Source organism: Myotis daubentonii, chromosome 6 (genome assembly GCF_963259705.1).
Source record: "Myotis daubentonii chromosome 6, mMyoDau2.1, whole genome shotgun sequence".
Classification (NCBI taxonomy): Eukaryota; Metazoa; Chordata; class Mammalia; order Chiroptera; family Vespertilionidae; genus Myotis; species Myotis daubentonii.
This window is the reverse complement of record NC_081845.1, coordinates 87,295,118-87,316,635: the sequence shown is the minus strand read 5'-3', so window position 1 is coordinate 87,316,635 and position 21,518 is coordinate 87,295,118. Positions and strand designations below refer to the sequence as shown.

Here is a 21,518-nt window from a genome sequence, read left to right as displayed (position 1 = left end):
CAGAGGTGTCAGAGCCACGGGCAGGAAGCCGTTGGCCTGGCTCCTCTCCACGGACCTGACGGCTCCTGCAGACCAGGTCTGGCCTCGAACTTGTGCTTGTGGAAATGGGAGGTGGCACCTCCGCCTGCCTTCACCAGGCCCGAGGGGCTGCAGGGCCCCAGGCAGACTGTCTGGAATGTGCAAAGAAGCCCACACTCCCTCCACCCCACTCCCTGACCCCCCAACCTGGTTGACAACTGTTAGCTCCTGACCCTTTGGCGCCCTCTTGTGGGTGGAGCCTCACCCACACCCTCAGTCCTGCCCAATGGGCCACCAGACCCTGCTTCTCCCCCCACTCAACCCCGGCCCCCCAGCCCAGGGGCCCTGAAGCCAGCAGGCAGGTGGATGGTGCGGATATGGTGGCCTTGAGGGGCTGTGTGAGGGAGCTGAAGGGATCCTCAGAACCCTCAGGATGAAGGAGAACAAATGGGGTTCTCTTCAATCAGTCACCTGAAGGACCAGCGGCCTTCAGCGTTCCCAGACCCCCCACCCCCTCGGTGCCCAAACAGCCGCACCTGAACCCACCAGGCATCTCTCAGCTGGGACCCAGGGCTTGTCCCAGGAAGGACTGGGGGTGCTCCCAGCGCCTGGGCAGGTCCCCGGCAGTGGGGCGGGGCCTGGAACTGGAAGGAGGTGCCAGTTCCCCAGGCTGGCTCTAACTCCACAAGGTCATCCACGGCTCCCTCTGACCTTGAGATGAATCCTGCAGCCCAGTGTCATCAGCGCCGGCGCCGGCCCCTCCCCCGCCCTCCCCGCACGCATTAATCGCTCAGCGTGGATTTGATCTCCTGCTCCGCACAGAGGACGCTGCCCTCCATTTCATCCTGGGATTTTCTCACTTTTTTAATTAGGCCCCTTCAGCCTCTCCAGGGCCCATGAGGGGAAATCCATTTTGATCTCTACGTGAAGACACAGGGCAGTGGAGGGAGAACTAGGCAAAGCCCCCACAGACCCTCGCTCCCTCCCGACACCTGGGGTTCAAGCTGCCACTCCTCCCCCTGCAGCGCCAAACCCACTTCCCCATCCTGGGCGAGGTCATACCCCCAGGCCCTGGGAGCAGAGGCCCTGGGAGCTACTTGGGGTAGGACTGACGCCAGAAGGAAGAACTATCTGGCCAGAGCCAGTAGAAGCCTGTCCTTGGCTCCACCCAGTGTCCTGAGTGCCTGGCTCCTTCCAAACCAGTTCACGTAGGTCCTCGTTCCCCAAACCCAGAGGACACCGCCCTCCTCACTAGGGAGCCGGTGCTGCTAGAGACACTAGGTCAGCGAGCAGAGGGGCTGGCCCGCCTGCTTCTCGAGCCAGGCCGAGCCCGTCAGGGAGGGGAAGAATCCGAGAGGCCGCCACCACGAGTGGGCGTGGGGAACAGGAGACACGCGCCCCCTACCCCGGTCAGGGGGAGCCTGGGCCAGGGTATCCAAACAGCTGCTAAGAACAGTGGACTCAACCTAGTCCGCCGCGTCCCCCTGCCAAGCGGCTCTGGTGAGGCTGGCGTGGCTGCAGCGCCATCTCGTGGCCGCGAGGAGGGACTCCCGTCAGCACCAGGCCGGAGGAAGGCTAGCTTTCCCTGGGCAGGGCTGGGGAGCTGGGCGACCAGGGGGCAGGCTTGTTCCCTCCTCTCTGTATCCCCCTGCCCTCACCCCCCCTGGGTGCCCAGAAAGGAGCCCCCTGGGTTGAATCCTCCCGTTCTCCTCAGGCCCAGACCCACTCCAATGAGACAGGACAAGCGGTTACAAAGCACAGTGTTTACTAAAGGCACAAAGTGGGGAGACTGGAGGGGAGCTGCTCTTCCAGCAGAGACCCCACACTAGCCTGAACCCGGCACCCTCTGCCGGCCACCCCCGCCCTCACACCGCCTGGCGGAGAGCTGTTAGCACCAAAGGGGGGCTGGGGGCGCCCCACCTGTGTGAGGGGGGCGGCCAGGCTGGAGGATGGGCTTGTTGCCATCTGAGTCCCAGAAAAGCAGGCTGGGGCTCCCCCTGGACCAGTCACTGCTTCAGAGAAGGAACTTGCTGAACCCCCTGCTCCAATGAGTCCTTCACTGGTGGGGTGGGAGCTCGGGCTCAGAAGACAGGACCCTCCAGGGCCTCCTCTCACCTCCAGCACACCCCCTGGGGCCAGGTTCATGACCTCCTCCTGCCCAGCCCATCAGAGGGCTGCCCCCGGGAGTACTGAGCCAGGTGGGGGCTTCTCCCGACCCCACAGGCTGCCAAGCGGGCACTAAGTCCAAACAAGGGGCCGAAGGGAGGAGTGAGGCAGGGCAGGTGGCTACTTCACACACAAGTGCAGCCTGAAGGGGGGAGGGAGGCGGCCCTGCCCTCGCAGCCCCCAGGCCTGCCCGCCCCAGGGTCACAGCACATCGCCCTCTTCCATGCTGAAGCTGCTCCTGCGGCTGCTGGCCTTGGAGGCCTCGGGGGACATGGTGGAGAAGAGGGGGTCGGAGGCCAGCGGCAGCAGGGAGTTGTCCAGGAGCATGAGGTCCAGGTCCTTCTTGGACAGGTTGGGGAACAGGGAGCCGGGCTCTTGCCCCATCGGTTCAGGGTAGCCGGGGGGCCCTTCGTCGCCCCCACCCCCGAAGCTCAGGCTGTGGCTTAAGTCCAGATGGTGGAATGGGGACGGTGGCTGGGGTGGCTGGGCCTGCGGGGGCAGCGGGGCCTGGGGTGGCAGAGCCGGCAGTGACTCCGGGTCGGGGAGCTCGGCCCCCAACAGCAGGGCCTCCCCCGGGCCCTCCTCGCTAGGCAGCTCCTGCTTTACCACCTGCTGGGCCAGCTCGGCCATGTTCATGCCGGACGGGGAGGTGGTGGGGAGGCCGTGCACTCGAGCCTGCATCTCCAGCTCCTGTGTTGTGGGCAGACAGGGGGCTAAGGGCACACACCCATGGACACCAGCTGCCCCAACCCCTGCCCAGCCCTTGCCCTTCTCCCGTGGCCTCCAAGACCACATGGTGTCTCAGCACAGGCTAGCTCTAGTCTAGAGTCTAGACCTGGGCTTTTTCAAACTCTAAGTCACTACTCATGAGTGGGTTCTGAAACCACTTAGTGAGTCTTGACCAGCTCTCCCTCTATTTCCCTTAATTGAAATAGACTTGCCTAGGCTAGACTAGAAATTACCAGAATGCATTGCATCTATTAAGGAGAGGGCTCTTTGATGACACTTTGATCTTTCACTTTGAGTGTGGCTATGTGCGCTGTATTGTCATGCAAATTAGTTATCTTCTGAGAGAAATAGAAAAAAACATAGAAACAGTAAAGTTTAGAAGCTTCAGCCCGGTCGCCCGCTGTATGGATGACCAGCCTCAGGCCCGAGGGGCAGAGGCCCTCTAGCCAGGCCTAGGCCAGGCCCCTGGCTCCGGTGACCCCCAAGCCTAGCTTCCTTCCTTGGTCTCTATGGCGACCCTTAGCACTAACACCAAATGGTTTCAACTCTCTGCCTGCCACACGGGGCAGGTTTGCTCTTTCCTGCCCCCTTGAGGTTAGGTGTGGACATGCTCTTGTATTCATCAATTAACTGTAAGCAGAAGTGTGACAAGTGCCACCTGAAGAGTAACTATGGCTTAACGCGCCAGCTCTAGATGTACCTGTCCATGGACCTGGGTCCCAGAATGAAGGTCTCACAGAACAGGACCTCCAGCTGATATGTGCTGCTTAAAGTTGCTGGGAATGTTTGTTACCAAACCATAACATCCTGACTAATACATCTTCAGTAAACTCTGCCCCTGGGGTCACGAGCCAGGCCAGGGGTCAGGAGTCAGAGCTTCCCAAGAGGTCCAAGTGCAGGGGCCAGACCTGGATTCGCAGCCAGAGCTGCTTGTTGGTCATCTCCAGGCGCCGAGAGTGGTTCTCAAGCTCCCGGGACTTCTGCAGGTCCTTCTGCATCCTCCGGATGTAATCAACAGAGGCCTTGAGGATGGTGCCCTTGTTCCAGCGCACGTCCCTGCAGGCAGCAGAACAGAGGCGTGTGCTCAGGGCGGCCAAGGATTTGCCATGCACTCCGCGGGTGGAACGGAAACCCTGCTTTGGTTTCAGAAGCCGATGCCACCTGTCCCAGCTTTGCCCAGGAACCCCAGACCCAGCCCACCCCTACCTGTGGCTGAGGCTGATCTCCCTACACAGGAGCGGGCTCCCAGGGACTTCATTACCACACCCACCTCCCTAATCCCATAGAACCCAGCGATTCAGAACAGCCTCCTTCCCCAGGCCTTCCATTTCTGCCACCCAAACCCATACCCATCCTTGACCCTCGTGCTCCTACCCCAAGCCCCCTCCACACCAATCCAATGTCCGCAACAAACTTTCCCCTATGGTTCCTCCTCCAGGAAGCCCTCCTGGCCCAGCCTCACTCCAGAACATCTGCTCATCTGCCTGGAGTTTCCCCGGGAAGGAGGGACCTTTTCCCAAATAGCTGATAAGCTCTTAGAAGGCAGCAATCAAGGGATTCTCTTCCCACCCTTCCCCCTGGCAACCAGCATGGGGCTGTTTGTCCCAGCCCCTGCCCTTCCCCCAGAAACCCGCTCACAGGTCGTTGGCCTTGGGGATCAGCATTCCCAACTCCTTGATGCGGTCGTTAATGTTGAACCTCCGTCTCCTTTCAACTAAAGGTAACACATGCAGGAGGGAGCCATTAGAGGCATGAACCCCACCTGGGGAGAAGGGCCCAGCCCGAGGGAGGGTGCCTTAGCTTCTGGGAAGTAATGGGCGTCCCAATGAGAGGGATCTCTACTGGATGGGCGGATGGGCGCAGCCAGGCACCATCAAGGGGCTCTGCGAGGGGGGCTGCCAGCAGGACCCCCCACTGCCCAGGAGCCCCCAGGTTCCATGCCCAAAAAAAAAACAACCTGATAAACTTATTCACTCGGAGGTGCTGGGATTTCAGGAATATCTCTCCCCTGGAGCCCCTCTCCCGCCCCTTCCAGAGCCAGGCAGTTTCAGTTGGCCCAGTCCCACCAAAGGCCTTGGGGCGGAGAGGGCGGCCGGGGAGGGGGCTGGTGGGGAGGACTCACTTAGGTTGTGATTGTCCTTCTTCTGCCGCTCCTTGGCCAGGGCCCGACTCTCAGCATCTGGAGGCCAGGAGAGAAGCAGGGAGGAGCTGGGAGGGAGGGAGAGAAGGGAGAGGTGGGAGCCAGGACACAGGGAGGCAGGGAGGAGGTACCTGTAAGCTCACGCTTCTGGGTCAGGTCAGCTGGGCAGGAGCTGCTGGTGACACCCACCAGGGAGGCTGTGACCTGAGGGTCACCACTGTACACATTCAGGTGGCTGCTGGACAGCGGCAGCTGTGGGGTGAGGTGGAGAGGGGGTCCAGTGAGCAGCCCCCTCTCCATGAGGGGTCCTCACTGGGGCCCATCACTCCAGGCCAGTTTCAGCTCTAAGGGGCCTGCTGCCGGCACCAGCAGGGTCGGAATTCACTCGGGGCCTCCAGCCGGCAATTCCACTGAGAGTCTGCAGAGTCCGGGGCTGAACAAGCCACAGGCCCCAAGAGTTCAGCCTCCACGCGGAACCCCGAGGAGGCAGTGAACAGCCAGGTACAAGTCTGGGAGAGGCTCTGCCCCCCAGGCTTTAGGAGGTCCTGGGCGGGGCACCTAATCTACTCTGAAGTTTCTGGAAGGCGTCCAGAGGGCGTGGAACTGGAGTCCTGAGCAGAACTGAGAGGAGGGTCCTACAGGGGCGGGTGGGGGCTGCCTGCAGGAGTGCAGTGGCCCAGGGCCGGGCAGGGGGTGAAGCTGGATCCCGGCGTGCGGGGCTCAACTTGCAAAGACCTGGGATCTGGGGATGGGCAGCCAGTGGGGGTGTAAGCAAGTGCCTGGCAGGAGCAGACCTGGGCTCTGGAAAGACCCCCAGCTCCTGCCACAGAAACATACAGAGCACACCACAGGCCCAGAGCCCTCACGGGCACAGGCACCCACAGGGCACAGAGACCACTACACGGACGGGCACGGGCCCTCTCTCCCTCCCTAGACCTCGTGCCCCTGCTGGCAGTCGGTTTCCGGCCCAGCTGGCCCTGGGCAGCTCCTGCTGAGCTACTGGGCAACGTCTTGTTGGCTGGGGATTGAGGAGGGACTCCTTGCATCCCCACTGTGAGATGGGGGGGGGGGGGGGGGCGGAGTTCCAGGCGGCAGGCTCAGGCCCGAGGGGCAGCAGCGAACAGCAGAGGTTCAGAACCCCCAGGAAGGGGCGGGGACGCCTGCACCTTCACCCGCTCGGAGCAAACACGCGTCACCTTTGCGCGCAGCTAGCCCCCCGCTTCTTGCTATGTCTGATCTTCCCACCATCCTGTGAGGAGAAGGCATCTTCCCTATTTTGCAGCTGAAAGCAAGGACTCAAAGAGTGAAGAGACTTCCCACGGTCACAGCCAAAGCCAGAAGCCAGGCCTCTTGACTCCAAGCCTGGCTCCGTCCCACCTGCCGCCTCCCTCTGCCCAGGAGGCCCGGGGAGCGTGCTGGCTCTGGAGGAAGCGGACAGAGCCGCCCATGTCACTCGCCCCATGGAGTGAGGCCCGGGCCTGTGCCCGCTGGGTCCTAGGCTTGGAGAGGAGGGGAGCCCCGGGACCCAAAGGAGCTCACCAGCTCTGGGCCTCCTTGTGGCCACTGCTGCCCCCAGGAGGCTCCCTGCCCCCCCCCCTCTGCGGAGGGCCAGCACCGTGCCTCCTGCCCCACCCACCAGGGGCCTCCCCGACGGCCCAGGCGCTGGTCCCCGCGAAGCCCCATGTGTGCGCAGGTGGACGCACGCCCTGGGACGCGAGTGCTCCCGGGCCGGCCCTCGTTCCGTGATGTGATGGAGGCGACCCCGGCTCTGGTTCTCTCCAGACTCAGAGCCAGGTAGGAACGCAGCCCCTCCCTCGGACACCGCCTCTCCCTCTGGCACCGCCACCCTCGCTGGCCAGCAGTACCGTGTTGGGCATCTGAGACTCAGGATTGATGAAGCCCAGGACGTCGTCCAGACACATAATGTTGTCAATGACGTCAAACTGAAAGAGAAAAGACTGCTGGGGCGGGCCCACCAGGAGGCCAGGGCAGGGGGCCACCCTGCTCCACTTCCTGATGGGGGGGCGGGAGCCCATGAGCTTCCAGGTCCCACAGCCCCAGGGCCCAGCCACGCCTCCTCCCAAGGAGCCAAACTGCTCAGGGAGATTGGCTGTGCCGGTTTCCTGTGAGTCTCCCAGCAGGCTGGGCGCCCTGAGGACAGGCCGTGTCCCCCTCAGACTGGGGCTCCCTGAGGACAGGCCGTGTCCCCCTCAGACTGGGGCTCCCTGAGGACAGGGCTGTGTCCCCCTCAGACTGGGGCTCCCTGAGGACAGGCCGTGTCCCCCTCAGACTGGGGCTCCCTGAGGACAGGCCGTGTCCCCCTCAGACTGGGGCTCCCTGAGGACAGGCCGTGTCCCCCTCAGACTGGGGCTCCCTGAGGACAGGCCGTGTCCCCCTCAGACTGGGGCTCCCTGAGGACAGGGCCGTGTCCCCCTCAGACTGGGGCTCCCTGAGGACAGGGCCGTGTCCCCTCAGACTGGGGCTCCCTGAGGGCAGTACCTTGGTGGCAGCCACGGGCCAGCTCCTCACTCACCTCCCTCTCAGGGTTGGAGCCGATGTGCAGCATGGCCATGGGGCTGTTGGGCGCACTGTTGCCCGCTGAGGAGGACACCACGTGGCCAGCCCGCACCCCCGGGGAGGCGGCTGGCAGGGGCTTCGGGGAGCCCTGGGCGGGGCTCATGTGGGCATTGAACTTGTTCCCGTAGGTCTCGGACAGGTACTCCCGCACCTTCTGGTCCCGGGACTGCTGCAGGTGGTAGGAGGTGGGGTTCTCCAGGTAGGACTGCACCTGGCGGGGAGAAGGCGGCTCGAGTGTGTCCTGGGACGGGCCGGAGGGGACAGGCCGGAGCGAGCCCTACCTTCAGCACCTCCCCGGGCACAGGGGGTGGAGACTGGAAGTGGACGGGGGTGCTGATGGCCGGGGTGGGCGGCCCCCCCAGCTGCTGCTGCTGCTGCTGCTGCATGTAGTGCATGACGGCCTGCTGCTGCATGCGCTCCCGCTGCTCCTCCTGCTGCGCCTGCTCCCGCATGAGCTGCATGCGCAGCCCGATGCGCGACGCCATGGCGGCCGCTGGCGCTGGCTTCCTGCGGACAGGGGACAGGGGACAGGTCGGTGAGGCGCGTGTCCGCTTCCGAGCACTGGGGCTTCGGGGAGGGGCCCGGACAAGAGGGATTGCACCCGTTGTGCAGGAGACACCGAGGCCCAGAGCAGGGAAGGGATCTGCCCAGGGTCACCGCGGAGCCTGGAATGCGAGTGTCCTGGTCCTGGGGCAGGAGCGGATTCCTCCCGCTGCGCGCGCTGCAGGTGTCAGCCCCCAGCGCTGGCGTCAACCTCCGCTCGCTCACACGTGGGTCCCGTCAGATCTGACCTCAGGTGCGTCCTCGTTTGCCCTCCCCCTCGCTGCCACGTTATCTGGCTGCCTGGGGAGCCTCTTCCTTTTCTTGCCTCACTAGATTCTACTCAGAACGCAGTAATCAGAGGGATCCCGTTCAAACCTGTCAGATCCTGCCCCTCCCTCTGCTCAGAACTCGCCATGGCTCCCACTTCACTCAGTAAAAGCCCAAGTCCTCACCAGAGGACCCTCTGAGCCCGTGCCTCCTGCTCTCCCCTCTCCACCGGCTCTAGCCACCCCTGACCCTCACAGACACCACCAGGTGCCTCCCACCTCAGGGCCTTTGCACTGGCTCTTCCCTCTGCCTGGACGCCCTTCCACCAGATGCCGGGTGGCTCTGCCGCCATCCTCAGTCCCTTCATCTTCAGGAGATAAATATCACCTTACAGAGACTTTCCATGACCTCCTCCTCTAAAATTGCAAAATCCCCACCTCTTCTATGTTTTTCCATATCACCTATGGCCATCTTAAATATCATGCATTTTTGCTTAGTTCTTCCATTACCTGTCTATCTCTTACCAGGAATGCAAGCTGCCCCGAGGGCAGGCATTTTGTCTGTCTTGTTCCCTGTTGGTCCTTTGGCCTGGAGCCCAGGGCCTCTGACGGGGGACACTATCGCTCTATCGCTGCGTGCGGGGAGCACTGGCTATTTATAAACCGGCACTGGCCACGCAGCAGCGAGCCGACAGCAGCCCCTGAGCTCCTGGAGGCCACAGCCCAGCAGGAGAAAGGCCAGTCCGGAGGCCATGACAGCCTTGGGCAGGGAGGGCTGCTCGAGGCACCAGTCCTGCTGGGTTCCCAGTGGGCTGCTCACCGCCCGGCCCCGCACGGCGGCCTGAGCTCTGATGGGCTCAGTAGGACAGGGGGCTAAGGCCTCCAGGCTAGTCCGGGAGGAGGGAGGCAGGACAGAATGAGTCCTGCAGCAGGGCCCACTCTGTCCCTGGCCCACTAAGTGGCCCCGGTTACATCCCTGTCCTCTCTGAACCTCCACCACCCTGTGCACAACATCGCCATCTTAAATATTAGAGCGGGTTGGCCTGGGTGATGGCTAAGGTCCTCCCAAGCTGGGATGGGCTGAGACTCCATGAAAGGTGCAGGGCCCCTGCAGGTGCCCAGACTTAACCCAGGTCCCGGCAGGGGCTGGCAGGTCCCATCCCAGGATAGTGCAAGAGGCGGCACGACTTCGTGGTTGAGCACCCAGCTCGGCCGCTTCTTGGCTGTGTGACCTTAGGCAAGTCACTTAACTTCTCTGAGCCTCAGTTTCCTCATCTGTAGACAGTTTCTACTTTGGAAGGTTGGTGAGAGTGTTAAATCACAATAATGCGCTTGAGCAGTGCATGGCACTTGGAGGCTGAGTGGGTAATGGATGGGCAGCTGGCAGGGTCAGCTGCCGTGCAGACCGGAGGCCAGAGCTGCACCGTGAGGCCTCTGCGGGCGGCAAAGGAAAGCGCACGGCTGACAGGTTCCGTCAAATGCCAGGTGCCAGACACAAGCATGAACGGGAGGTACTGGCCAAGATTCCATGAAAGTCACCGGGCCTGTGTGACAGCAATCACATCTGCCCGAGCGTGCACTGTGGGCTGGTGCTGTGCGGAGCACTCTGCCTCCAACTGCCCCACACGGGAGTTTTTGGTTTCCTTCTCCTGTTACAGACAAGGAAACTGAGGCACGGGGAGGTCAAGGGTCTTGCAGTGAGGACAGTGGCTGGGATCCAATCCCAGGCCGTGGGGAGGAGCTTGTCCCAGGTTGCACGTCTGGTTGGTGCAGGGCCAGGAATGGAGTCCAAGCCAGCTGACCCCCACCCAGTCCCCGTCCATTACCGCAGCTACTTCCCCACCAAGTGGAGAGCACCATCGCCTCGAGGTCTGAGCACTCCGCGGCCCTCCCTCACCACCGCCCTCCCTCCACCGCCCTCCTAGGCCAGGAAGTAGTCAAGGGGCCGCCTCAGCCGCAGGGGCCTCTGCCCAGCTCTCAACCGGACAGTCCCAAGGAGAGAGGGGCAGACACGCCCCTTCTGCCCCTTCTCTGTCCTGTAGCAGGGACACAGCCGCAGCCTCCACCCCTTTCCTGTGCCCTTACGGAGGGGGGCCTGTCTTTGACCCACTGGCCACCTCACACAGCAGTCCCGCGGCTCTGACCCCAGCCCAGCCCGGCCTCCCCGCCCCTCCCTGCAGCTGCCCCACACTCACAGCAGCGCTGGGAGCTCCTCTGCCTCAGGGACAATCTCACTTCAGTTGGCCTCCGGGGAGGGGACGGGGCCTGGCAGTGCCAGCCGGTGCGGGGAGACGGGGGCCTGGGGGAGAAGGAGCCCCTTGTTTCTCTGACAAAGGGCTGGGCTGGAGCTGGCTCTGCCCGAGGAGACCCGGCCGGCCCTGCAGCCGCGCTGGCTGCCCAGCCTCGGTTTGCTTGTGCGTCAGGTGGACGCAGGACTCCCGGCGCCACCACCCTCAGGGACAAGATCTGAGAGATTGTGAACCATGCGGGCCTGAGCACCGAAGGCTGTGGGAGGCCCAGCCTGTGCCCCGTCCTCGACCGGGTGGCTCAGCGGCCCACTGTCCAAGCTGTCACCCCTCACAGAGCTGCTCTTCCCACAAAGTCCCAGTCTCCTCCCGGGCCCCTGGGCTGGGTGTGGGGTTGAGGGAGGGGCTTGAGGGGACCCGAGGGTGGATGAGGTGGTCCAGGGGAGACCCTGGGCCTGCAAACCTGACCCCCCGAGGACACCTGCTCACTCTCAAATCTGAGGGGCCATTCACAGCCTCCCCAGTGCCTGGTCTTGGCAGGAAGAACTGAGAGGAGGGACACAGGGGAGCCAAAATGTCCCAGGCGTGGTGAGCACACGATACAATATACACATGATGTATTACAGAACTTACCCCTGAAACCTACATAACGTTACTAACCAACGTCACCCCAATACAGTAAATACAAAGCAAAATGCTCCCGGACCCCTCCCAGCATCGGGCCTCCAGACCCCCCAGGCCTGGGAAGGGTCCGCCGCGCATGTGCCCAGCAACCAGGAGCCTGGAGTGCCCACCGCTTCCTGCCCCACCCCCACGTAACTCTCCTCCTGAGGGGAGCAGGGGTCTGACGCCCCAGGGAGTTCCTGCTCCTGCCCAGTTGCATGGAAAACGCAGCAGGGACTAAAGTTTCAGCCGAGAGAATGAGAGCACCCCCATCCGCGCCCTCGGAACCCACAGGCCACTTCCCGCCAGGTTTACCCAGAATCTCCCACCGACCCTCCCTCTGCCCTGAGCTGACTCTGGGCTCTGGCTTAGTGATGACCAGCACGAGCTGCAGACCAACAGGATCGGCCGGAGCCCGCTGCCCAGACTGGCTAGGTGACGCTGGGAAAGCCACTTAGCCGCTCTGGGCCTTGGCTACCTCCTTGGTGAGATGGAGCCCAGCTCCCCACGGATTTTGGGGAGGATTCAAGGAGACAGTGAGGGTGCAGAACTGTCAGCCGAGACTTCGGGCCCTGCTGCGCGTTCCCTGGGGCTGCGGAGGGGCCAGGGTTCTCCGGGACAGGCCTTCGGGCACCCAGTTCCCAGGGCAGGCTTAGTTCCAGCGTACTAGTGGGTGCGGGCCTCCCTCGGCAGCCGCCTAACCTCTATCTGAGCGGCTGAGCGGCCCTTTCGTGAGGGAAGGTGTGGGCAGAGGACAAGGAAAGAGGGAGAAATCACCCCCCCCCGCCCCCCCCATGGGACAGACAAGGAGAAAGAGGACCTCAGAACGGAAAAGTCTCAGCATAGAAAAAAGACCCAGCACTGAGGGAAAAGCAACTGCAGGATGAAACGCACAGCCTGGGCATGCGGGCAGGAAACGGGTGAGTGTGCAGAATAGCTTAGAGGGATCGGAATGCTTCTTGAATGCTCGCCCTGGACCAGGGCTGGCCATGTGCTTTTCAAACATTCACTCGTCTCTTCTTCACAGCAGCTCTGTGAGGTGGCTCCCCCGGCCCCCACTGTTCAGGGAGACACTGAGGCACAGAGAGGGAAAGTAACTTGCCCAAGGTTTCACAGCTGACAAGCAGCAGAATAGAAACTGGATGCAGGCAGCCTGGTTCACAGCCCCCACTCTATCTGCTGTTCTGAGCTCCCCCAACACCCCAACTGTTCAGAGTGGTCCCCGCTGGGAAGGGGAGTGGGGGGTGGGGAGCAGTAAAGAGGGGTTTTTATCGTTTCTTATTCCACTTTTGAATCACTTACTGTGATATGTGCTACTTGTGTGATTCTTTTAAAACAAGGGAAAAGGACGTTTGTGAGGGGCCCAATCATGTCCGAAGATGGGGTCCCCCACGTCTACCTGGAGTCTGACCCAAGCCCCCGCCCTGCTCAGTGCCATGGTTGTTAGGCCAGCCAAGGGCCCTGGGTGAGGACACTGACTGGCCACCAGAGGCCCAGGTCAAGGTCAGAAGGCCATGCCAGTTGGAGTTCTAGGGCCAGGACCCAGGGCCCATCGCAGTTCCCACTCCGGCCCCAGACAAGAGCCTTCAGAGACAGCACCGTCTGCAAGCCCCTAGCACTGCTCTCGCTGCGGCAGACCCTTCCATGGCCGGACCGGAACTGCCCTGGGGGCCTTTCTGCCTTCCGGGTGGTCCTGTAGAAATTGGAGCAGGAAGCAGAAGATGCACCTGCGCCCCTTGCCAGCAGCTCTGCGCCTAAGCGACGGCCGACAGAAAAGCATCCATGAGCCCTGCCGAGGACGTGCCCTGGGCAGTCACAGCCGCGCCGTGGAGAGCAGCCCACCCTGGAAAACACCCAGGTGCCCATCGACAGGAAAATGGGCAGGAAGTGTGGTCCGTCCAAACACTGGGTGCTGCTCACAAGCAGCGTGAGCCCACTGCCGCTGCGCACAGCCAGTGACTCGCAGACATGATGTTGATCGAGAGGAGCCAGACACAGAAAGGCATACAGCGTGCCCAACGCTTATGAAGCTCAAAAACGGCAACATGAGCTTCTGTGTTAGAAGTCAGGGTCCTGGTTTCCAGGGTGGGGAGAGACGGGGACGTGGCTCTGGACGGCTTGGGCAGGCGGGGCAAGGAATGCTCTGTAACCTGATGTGGGCGTTGGGGACACGAGAGTGTCAAGTTTATGAAAATGATCCCGCTGCTCACAATTTGTTTACCTTCTGTGTGTTATACTTTTATTTTTAAAAATGACATAAGAACGAGGGCAGATCTAGAATAATTTAAAAGGAGAGTTGCACAAATTGCCCTCCCACCCAAGTGTGGCTACGACTTTAAAATTCCTTGGGTGCCAGGCAGCTCAACACAACTGCCCAAGTGCAGCTGGTACACCCTCTTTGGGAAAGCAATTTGGCAATGTTTACCAAAGCCTTAAGGAAGTAATCCTAAGTGCAGGAAAGGCTTTCTGCATAAAGATGCCCACCACAGTATACACAGAAAAATAAAAACGATGTCAGTGTGCAGCAACAGGTCGATTAGCTAGAGTACAGTGCTTCCCTCCTGATGGAATATTATGTTTACAACTAGAGGCCCGGTGCATGAAATTCATGCACGGGGAGTGGTGTCCCTCAGCCCGGCCTGCACCCTCTCCAATCTGGGACCTCTTGGGGGTTGTCAGACTGCTGGTTTCGGGCCTAAACCGCAGTCGGACATCCCTCTCACAATCCAGGACCACTGGCTCCTAACCACTCGCCTGCCTGCCTGCCTGCCTGCCTGATCTCCCCTAATCACCTCTGTGGGCCTGATCGCCACCTAACCGTTCCCCTGCCGGCCTGATGGCCCCCAACTGCCCTCCTCTCCTGACCTGATCGCCCCCACTGAATTCCCCTGCTGGCCTGATCGCCCCCACTGAACTCCCCTGCTGGCCTGATTGCCTCTAACCGCCTCTGCCTCAGCCCCTACCACCATGGCTTTGTCCGGAAGGAAGTCAGACATTTGGAAGATGGTCGGTCACTGGGTCTAATTAGCACATTACCCTTTTATTAGTATAGATAAGCAACGTGGGGATACATCTAGTGACAAAATGTAGGATGCAAATTGTAAATAAAATCTGATCATCAGCCCTGGCCAGTGGCGCAATGGTTAGAGCATCAGCCCGTGCATGGAAGGGTCTCAGGTTCGATTCCCAGTCAAGGGCACATACCTGTTTTGCAGGTTCAATCCCTGGCCCCAATTAGGGTGTGTGCGGGAGGCAGCCAATCAATGTGTCTCTCGAATCGATGCTTCTCTTTTTCTCTCCCCCTCCCGCTCTCCCTTCCACTCTCTCTGAAAAGCAATGGAAAAAAATATCCTTGGGTGAGGATTAACAAAAAATAAATTTAAAAAAAAATCTGATCATCACCATGTACAAATATGTCCAGAAAAACCTCTTGGGGGAAATATATAAAATATTACTGTCTTCTTTGGAAGATGTAATTGTGTGGGGTTTATTTTTCCTTTTTAACTTTTGGAATATTCTTTTTCTATAATGAACATGTATATCTTTTTAATTGGGAACAACATTGTATACTAATAGCTAATGCTGATGGAGTACTTACTATGTGCAGGTGTTGTTCAACTCACCTTAACTCTCACAATTATTTCCTGACATGGGTAGCAGTGCTGCCCCCTCCCCCTTTCAGATGAGAAAACAGGCTCAGAGCGGCTGGCAGTTGCCAAAGGTCACAGAGCTAGTGAGCGTCAAGGCTGGACCCTGGCCGTCCGGCTCCACCACCTAAGCCCTCAGGCTTAGAGTTTGGCCTTGGTCCAGCACTTGGGGTGAGGATGCCACATTTTATTTAGGGTTCCCACAGAAGAATCTCCCCCAACAATCAAAGAGTTTCGGCTGATCTCTGATCTCTTTTCTTTCATCCAGCGCAGGGGCCAGAGGGTGCCTGGGACGATGAAACGGCCTGGAATCCCCAAACACCAGCAGAAAAACTCTACTCTCCCTCAAAGGGCAGAGAAAATTTCCTGTATTCTCAGAAAAACACATGTCTGGCGGCTGAAACAACACAGTGCGCGAGCCCAGAGGCCAGGGCGCCTGTTTAAGCCATTTATTGCATTCTGTGCCTCCGGTCAGAAGCTGTCTTCTGACCCGGTCTGCTCCAAACTACCAGTTGCACGGGAACGGCGCCATGTGGCGGAGGGAAATCAAACCGACCACTAAAGGAAGGCCTTCCGCACAGGTGCCAGGCTCCCGGAGGCAGGGGAAGGGACCCCGTGACCTCCTGGGGAAGCCGTCAGCCCTGGGAAGGGAAGAGAGAGAAAGATTCCAGGACTGGGGTTTGTCTTGTTTTCTCTGCGCCCGCCCTGGCAGAGGAGGCTGCAAAGGAAAGCCCGACGAACCAGGAAACGGAACAAGATGTCCACATAATCCCCACACCTTAGGACAAGGCCATTCCAAATTACCAAGGTGGTCACGGTCCCCGCAGGGCCTGGGGGCATCCGTTGGGTTGGACCCCAAGAGAGCTAGGGATGGGGAGGCGCCATAAGATTCCCAGGAGCCAGCATTCCTGCCCACAGGAGGCCATGGGAACTTGCCAAGTCCTTGAACCTGACTCAGTGTCTGAGCCTGGCCTCAGTCTTCCCATCAGGCAAGTGGGGCTTCCCCACCGGGGCCACCTTCCACAGAGCAGTTGTGCCCTAAGCTGGGATGCCTCTGCAAGGGGAGAACATGGGCAGAGGGGAGCTATCACTATTCCATCACTGTTCACTGTCGCTTTGCCCATGCCCACCGGGGCACCTCTGAGCGAGTCTCCTCTGTTTCTCGAGTTTTTTGAGTAAAAGGTTCTATCCATCCATTCTCTCTCTCTCTCTCTCTCTCTCTCTCTCTCTCTCTCTCTCTCTCTCACACACACACACACACACACACACACACACCATCAAGACCCCGGCTGGGGCAGAGCAGCCCAGCAGTAAGCCCAGCTCTGTCCTGAGAGGACAGGGCAAGATGGCCTGGACCAGCTTTTCCGCTCCTGGGCACCCTCTTCGCTTCCTCTCCAAAAGCCTGGGTTTTAAAAGGCGTTTTGTTTTCGTTCCCCCCCACAGCTGTGGGTCACATAGTCCACGGCAGTGCCACGGGAGAGGCAGTGGACGCTGAACGATGCCCACCTTTGGGCTCGGAAGAGACAGGGGCGCTCAGCACAGAGCCCACCCACCGGGCATGCTCACCGGGGCGGTTGTTACTATGTTACCTGGCCAGGGCTGCGCTACACGTCACGAAAGGCTCCCGCCAACTCCGAAAGGAGCGAAGGGAAGTCACAGTGGCCCCGGGAAGTGTGCTTTTACTGGAAGGTATTTGCACCAGGAACAGAAGTGAGGTCAGGGGTGCATGCTTGTAACATTTTGCTTTAACATCTGGCCTTTTTCCTTTTTATTGAGGTGTCATTTTCCCCAGCAAAATGCACAGGTTTTAAGGCTTCTCACCGGTGTGCACCCACGCGTGTCGCCGCCCAGACCAAGGGGGAGCACGTTTCCATCCTCTGGAAAGCTCCCTCCAGGACCCTCTCCCAGAGGGCCCTCGCTCTGACTCCACCGCACGGCTGTCACCTGACCTTGGACACACTAAAGGCTGTGGTGCAGGATGAGGTTCCCGCCACATAATCACCCGCCAAGTGGGAACACTCTTGGCGCAGGCCGAGCACCCCGTCTGTGGTGAGTAAGACTGGGGAGCAAACAATGAATTACAGGAGGAAACTAGGGCTCCAAAAGGGTGAGGCAGAGCAAGACTCGAACCCAGGACGCACTCCACTCCACCGTGCAGGCGCCTGGAGGTGGGGAAGAGGGGAAGGAGAGGGGAGGTGGGGACGCCATAGGAGCTCCCAGCCGGCTCAGTGACCCCCAGTGCCCACAGCTCAATCCCACAGGAAAGGGTAGGAGCTGGCGTCTCCTAACTGGTGGGCCTGTTGGCCCAGGGCAAGGCAGGGCAATTATGCAGCAAAGGGGGCTGCTTGAAAGGCAATCCCAGACCCGAGAGGAGCCCGTCCTGTCCCATCGGGTCTAGCTGGACCTGGGCATGAGGCCAGCCCAGGAGGACAGTGGGGACAAGGAGATGTACTGAGAGCAGCATGCAGAGGAAGAGGTCTGGGGGGTCCACCCTTGGGATGTGCATAGATATAGCCCACGCCGCCTCTCTCCTTCTCTCTCTCTCTCTCTCTCTCTCTCTCTCTCTCTCTCTCTCTCACACACACACACACACACACACACACACACACACACACTAGGCCCTCACCCTGCCCCAGTGGGCAGCTGCCCTTCTCCTGGGTTGAAGTGGGCAAGGGGACTGAGAGGCCTCTTTCCCTCGCTCCCGCACGCCCTCCTGGACACCCGGAGCATTTGAGCGTCCTGCCTGCGTCCACGCTGCTCTTCCCTGGTTGTTTCCTGGCCACCTACCAGTCTCCCAGCTACAGGAGGCTTCCGGAGCACCCAGCTTCCTTCCTCCTGAACCCACCCCTCAGACTCCCCAGAATGAGGCTCAGGGCCCCCAGAGGCTGCTTGTCCAATGACCCAACACCTGCTCAGTTATCACCCATTCTCTCCGCAGCAAACTCCCCGTCCCTACCAGGCACTGGGCTACTCCATAGGACCTACTGCCGGGTCTCATTTGTCCTCCACAAACCCCTCACGGGACAAATGGCACCGCTAGCCGGTGAGAAAACCGACTCAAAAAGTGACCTCCCAAGGTCACACTGGAAGAGCACAGCAAAGTGGGGGTGCAAGCCCAGGTCTCTCTCAGGTGTGTGGCCAGCACAGGTGAGGAGGCCAGGGCCCACGGAAAGACCCAGGGACATGGATTACTGCGGCAGCCTTAGAGACCCAGCCCTTGCCTCTCCATCTGCCAGCTGCTTGGCAGGGAGGGCTGGTTGACTCCTGCAGGTGCCAGGGGCACAGAGGACATGCAGCCACACCTGGAGTGGCTTCTGGCTCCCACATGAGGGCTCACTGCAAACCCAGCCCGCCCTGCCTCAGGCCCCGCCCACACAGCTTCAGGGCCTGCCCCTGGCTCACTAGGGCTCCTCATCTCCTCCATCACCTGCATCCCGCCTCCCACAGCCTCCCCAGTCTCCCCTCGGCTTGGACACTGCAAATGAACTCCCTTTTGGGCTCCCTTTCTAAGAGTGTAATCTGCCTCTGAGTGCTTTGAAAACAACCTGGTTATAACGGAAGAATCCAGGCTTTGCTAAATAAAAGAAGACACTAGAAGAGGGGAGGGGAAAGGAAGGCGGTAAACACCTGTGAGCAGGGACAATGGCATGAAGTTCACAGGAGGTGGCCTATCATCTCTTATCTCCCTGTATAAACCCACAGGTTCGCTGTGCACCAGGCAGAGGGAGCACCTGGAGCACAGAGAGGCCCAGGCTTGCCCAGGATCACACAGCTGGTAGGCAGTGGAACTGGCCCTGGTCGGGAGTCTGAACACCCAGCCCTGCCTGCCCAGGCTCCTGAGCGCAGGGAGCACAGCGTGTGCCGGCGCCAGGTGGGAGTCTGCCTGGAGAGGACCTGAGGAGGCAGAGAGGAGGCCTGACGTCCATTAGTGGAGGGCCCTGGGCGAGGAAGGCGGGGCAGACGTGGGCCCACTCAGGCCTGGCCTCCTCCAGCACACTCTCCATTCAGTCCCTCCTTCCCCTCCAGCACCACCCACCCCACCCCAGGACCACCCAGGGCTGCCCCTGCGGTTCCTGGACAGCTGCGGTCCATCCCCTCACCACGCCCTCGGCTGCATCTGGTCCTGTCTGCCCTCAGGCAGACAGCGGGTTTAGCGGAAAGCGCTCTGGACACTGACAGCCCAGGGACAGGTACCTAACCTCTCAGAGCCTCAGTTTCCCCATCTGTAAAACAGATGCTCCTCCCTCCAGTAGGCGAGGGGATCGAAGGAGCTGAGGGTGGTGTGCCCGGCACCTAGGAGGTGGTCCACCAGAGTCAGTGCCCTGGCCGTGTGAGCCGCGTGTGAGCCTCGTGTGAGCCGCGTCACAGGGATGGAGTTTAGATGGGGGGGAGGGGGGCGGCCTTTTAAGCCCTCACCACTCAAAGCGTGATCCCCGGGCATCACATCCTCTGGGGGCCGGTTAGAACGGCAGGCTCGGCCCGGCCCAGAATCCGCGCTTTACCACGGCTCCCTAGGAGACGCGTGGGCCGTTCGTCACTTTACTTGCAGCTCTGGAGGCTTGGTCACCTGGTTCCCAGCAGGAGCGCCGGTGACAGGTGGGAAGGGGCGGCGGTAGGTACAGGCTCCAGGTGGAGTGAGATGCTTTAGGGGTCAGCAGGGCCTTTCTGAGCCTCACAGTGAACCTGGGCACACAGCCCGACTCAGGCCCAGGAGCAAGGTGGGGGGAACACAGGGCTCCGGGCCGGCTCCCTGCTGGGCACTCACTGGGTACGGAGGGGCAGTGCAGGTCTGTGGGGAGGCAGCCTGGAAGCTGACATGGTTCTCAGTGGAAAGGCAACCCAGACAGGCCACCTGAGATACACCACGCACACAGCATCTCCTACATGCACACCAGCACACACATGAACACGTACCATCCCCCACACACCGCCTGGGACCTTCCTGCCCCAAGAGCAGCCCCAGCAGAGAGCGGACGGCCTTGAGCACAGTGTGTGCCCTCGGCAGCTGGCCTAGGAGACCACTCTTTTTTTAAAATATTTTTTTTATTGATTTTAAGAGAAAGAGGAAGAGGAAGGGAGAGAGAAACATCTATGTGAGAGCAGAACATAGATCGGCTGCCTCCTACATGCCTCCCACTGGGGACAGAGCCAGCAACCCGGAATGTGCCCTGACCAGGAATCGAACCAGCAAGCTTTGGGTGTACAGGCCGATGACACTCAACCGACCGAGCCACACCAGCCAGGGCTAGGAGACCGTTCTTTCCTCCACACGCTTCATCCCTCCCTCTCACCTCTCCAAGCCCAAACCCATCTGAGCAATGAGAAACGCAAGCCCTGCTCACTTGAGGTTGACAAGGACCCACAGGTTAACGGGTCACCTGCAACATGCCTGCTGACCTACCCCTCACACATGAAACTGACACCCAGGTTGTTGGGGGTAAAAAGCAGGCGGAGCTCTGGCCTCGGGGTCCCCCGACAGGCAGCACGCACAGTGCAGGCGGTGCCCATCCTGCCCCCACACTCACAGAGCAGGGGCAGAGACCCCCCCCCCCGCCCACAGATGGGTGACAGCTACACCCCGTCTTTAGTTCAGAAACACACCCCACTGACCTCGTTCACCACCGCAGGCTGGACTGCCAGGGGCCCCCAGGCTCCTGCAGGTTCCAAAGAAACCCTAAAACGTGGGGCCGGCACATCAGCAGGCCGAGGGTGCCCAAGAAGGAGCCATGGACCAGGGGGTCAGCTGGGGCCGCGGCAGGGTATTGATGTCACGGGTTCTGGAAAGGCCCTTGGCCCCAAAATATCTCCCCCCTGGGTCCGGAAATCCCTCCCAACCCTTTGAGAGTCACTGCCGGGAGAGGCTCCCACCTGAAGCTCTTGTCAGCTAACACCCCTGGGAGAGGCGGCCGACAGCTGGCCCAGAGTGGCAGTGGCCAAAGACGGCGGGGTGGGGCGGGCGGGCGCCAGGCGGGCAGTGCTCAACGCTGGTGACCATCACCTCACCAGGCTGCCCTGCCTGCGCACTCCCAGCGGGAGGGGGCACGGCCCTTCCCTCCTCCCAGAAGGCTGCTTCCCCAGGAGCCAGTTCTCTGGGCCGGGGAGGGGGGGTCCAGTAAGGAGAGGGGCCTTCAGCACCCCCACACACATTCCAGAGGAAATCAAGGCCTGTCCTTACTGGCCCCTGAGGAAGGCAAAGAGCTGGCCATCGGGAGGGGATGGGAGCCCTGAGAGAAGAGGGGGGACAGGCGGGGGAATTAACCAGGTTCCAAAATAGCACAGTCGGTTCTGCCTCGCTTCACCCTGCGCAATGCCTGGCAGCTTCTGCTTTCGGTCTGACTCACGCCCGGTGGGGGCACGACAGGGCGGCCAGAGCGCAGAGGCTCTGGACCACCACCGGCTTCTCCCTCCCTCCACGCACCTACGGCCGACTCCTGCCCGCCCGTCCAGGAGCTGGGCTTCAGGGAACGGCCACCAGGAGCGCAGAACCCAGGAGCTCCCCTGCGGGGGTCCTATCCCAGCCCTA

At 60.8% G+C, this 21,518-nt stretch overlaps 1 protein-coding gene across 3 annotated transcripts in view; it reads right to left on the bottom strand.

Moving 5' to 3' along the window:
- Positions 1-1,766: 1,766 nt before the first annotated feature.
- The window catches only part of TFEB (transcription factor EB), a 46,450-nt gene continuing 26,698 nt past the window's right edge, over positions 1,767-21,518 (bottom strand). For 2 of the 3 annotated variants that reach the window (XM_059701726.1, XM_059701727.1), the window contains exons 2-9: positions 7,912-8,137; positions 7,587-7,841; positions 6,919-6,996; positions 5,185-5,305; positions 5,036-5,092; positions 4,552-4,627; positions 3,822-3,969; positions 1,767-2,874 (exon numbers count right to left, since the gene is read on the bottom strand). In XM_059701726.1, coding sequence (XP_059557709.1) covers positions 2,386-2,874; positions 3,822-3,969; positions 4,552-4,627; positions 5,036-5,092; positions 5,185-5,305; positions 6,919-6,996; positions 7,587-7,841; positions 7,912-8,115 — 1,428 coding nt within the window. In that variant the 5' untranslated portion in view covers positions 8,116-8,137 and the 3' untranslated portion in view covers positions 1,767-2,385. Of the gene's footprint in view, positions 2,875-3,821; positions 3,970-4,551; positions 4,628-5,035; positions 5,093-5,184; positions 5,306-6,918; positions 6,997-7,586; positions 7,842-7,911; positions 8,138-14,552; positions 14,675-21,518 lie in introns of those variants that run through there. The other variant, XM_059701728.1, reaches the window with a different exon arrangement.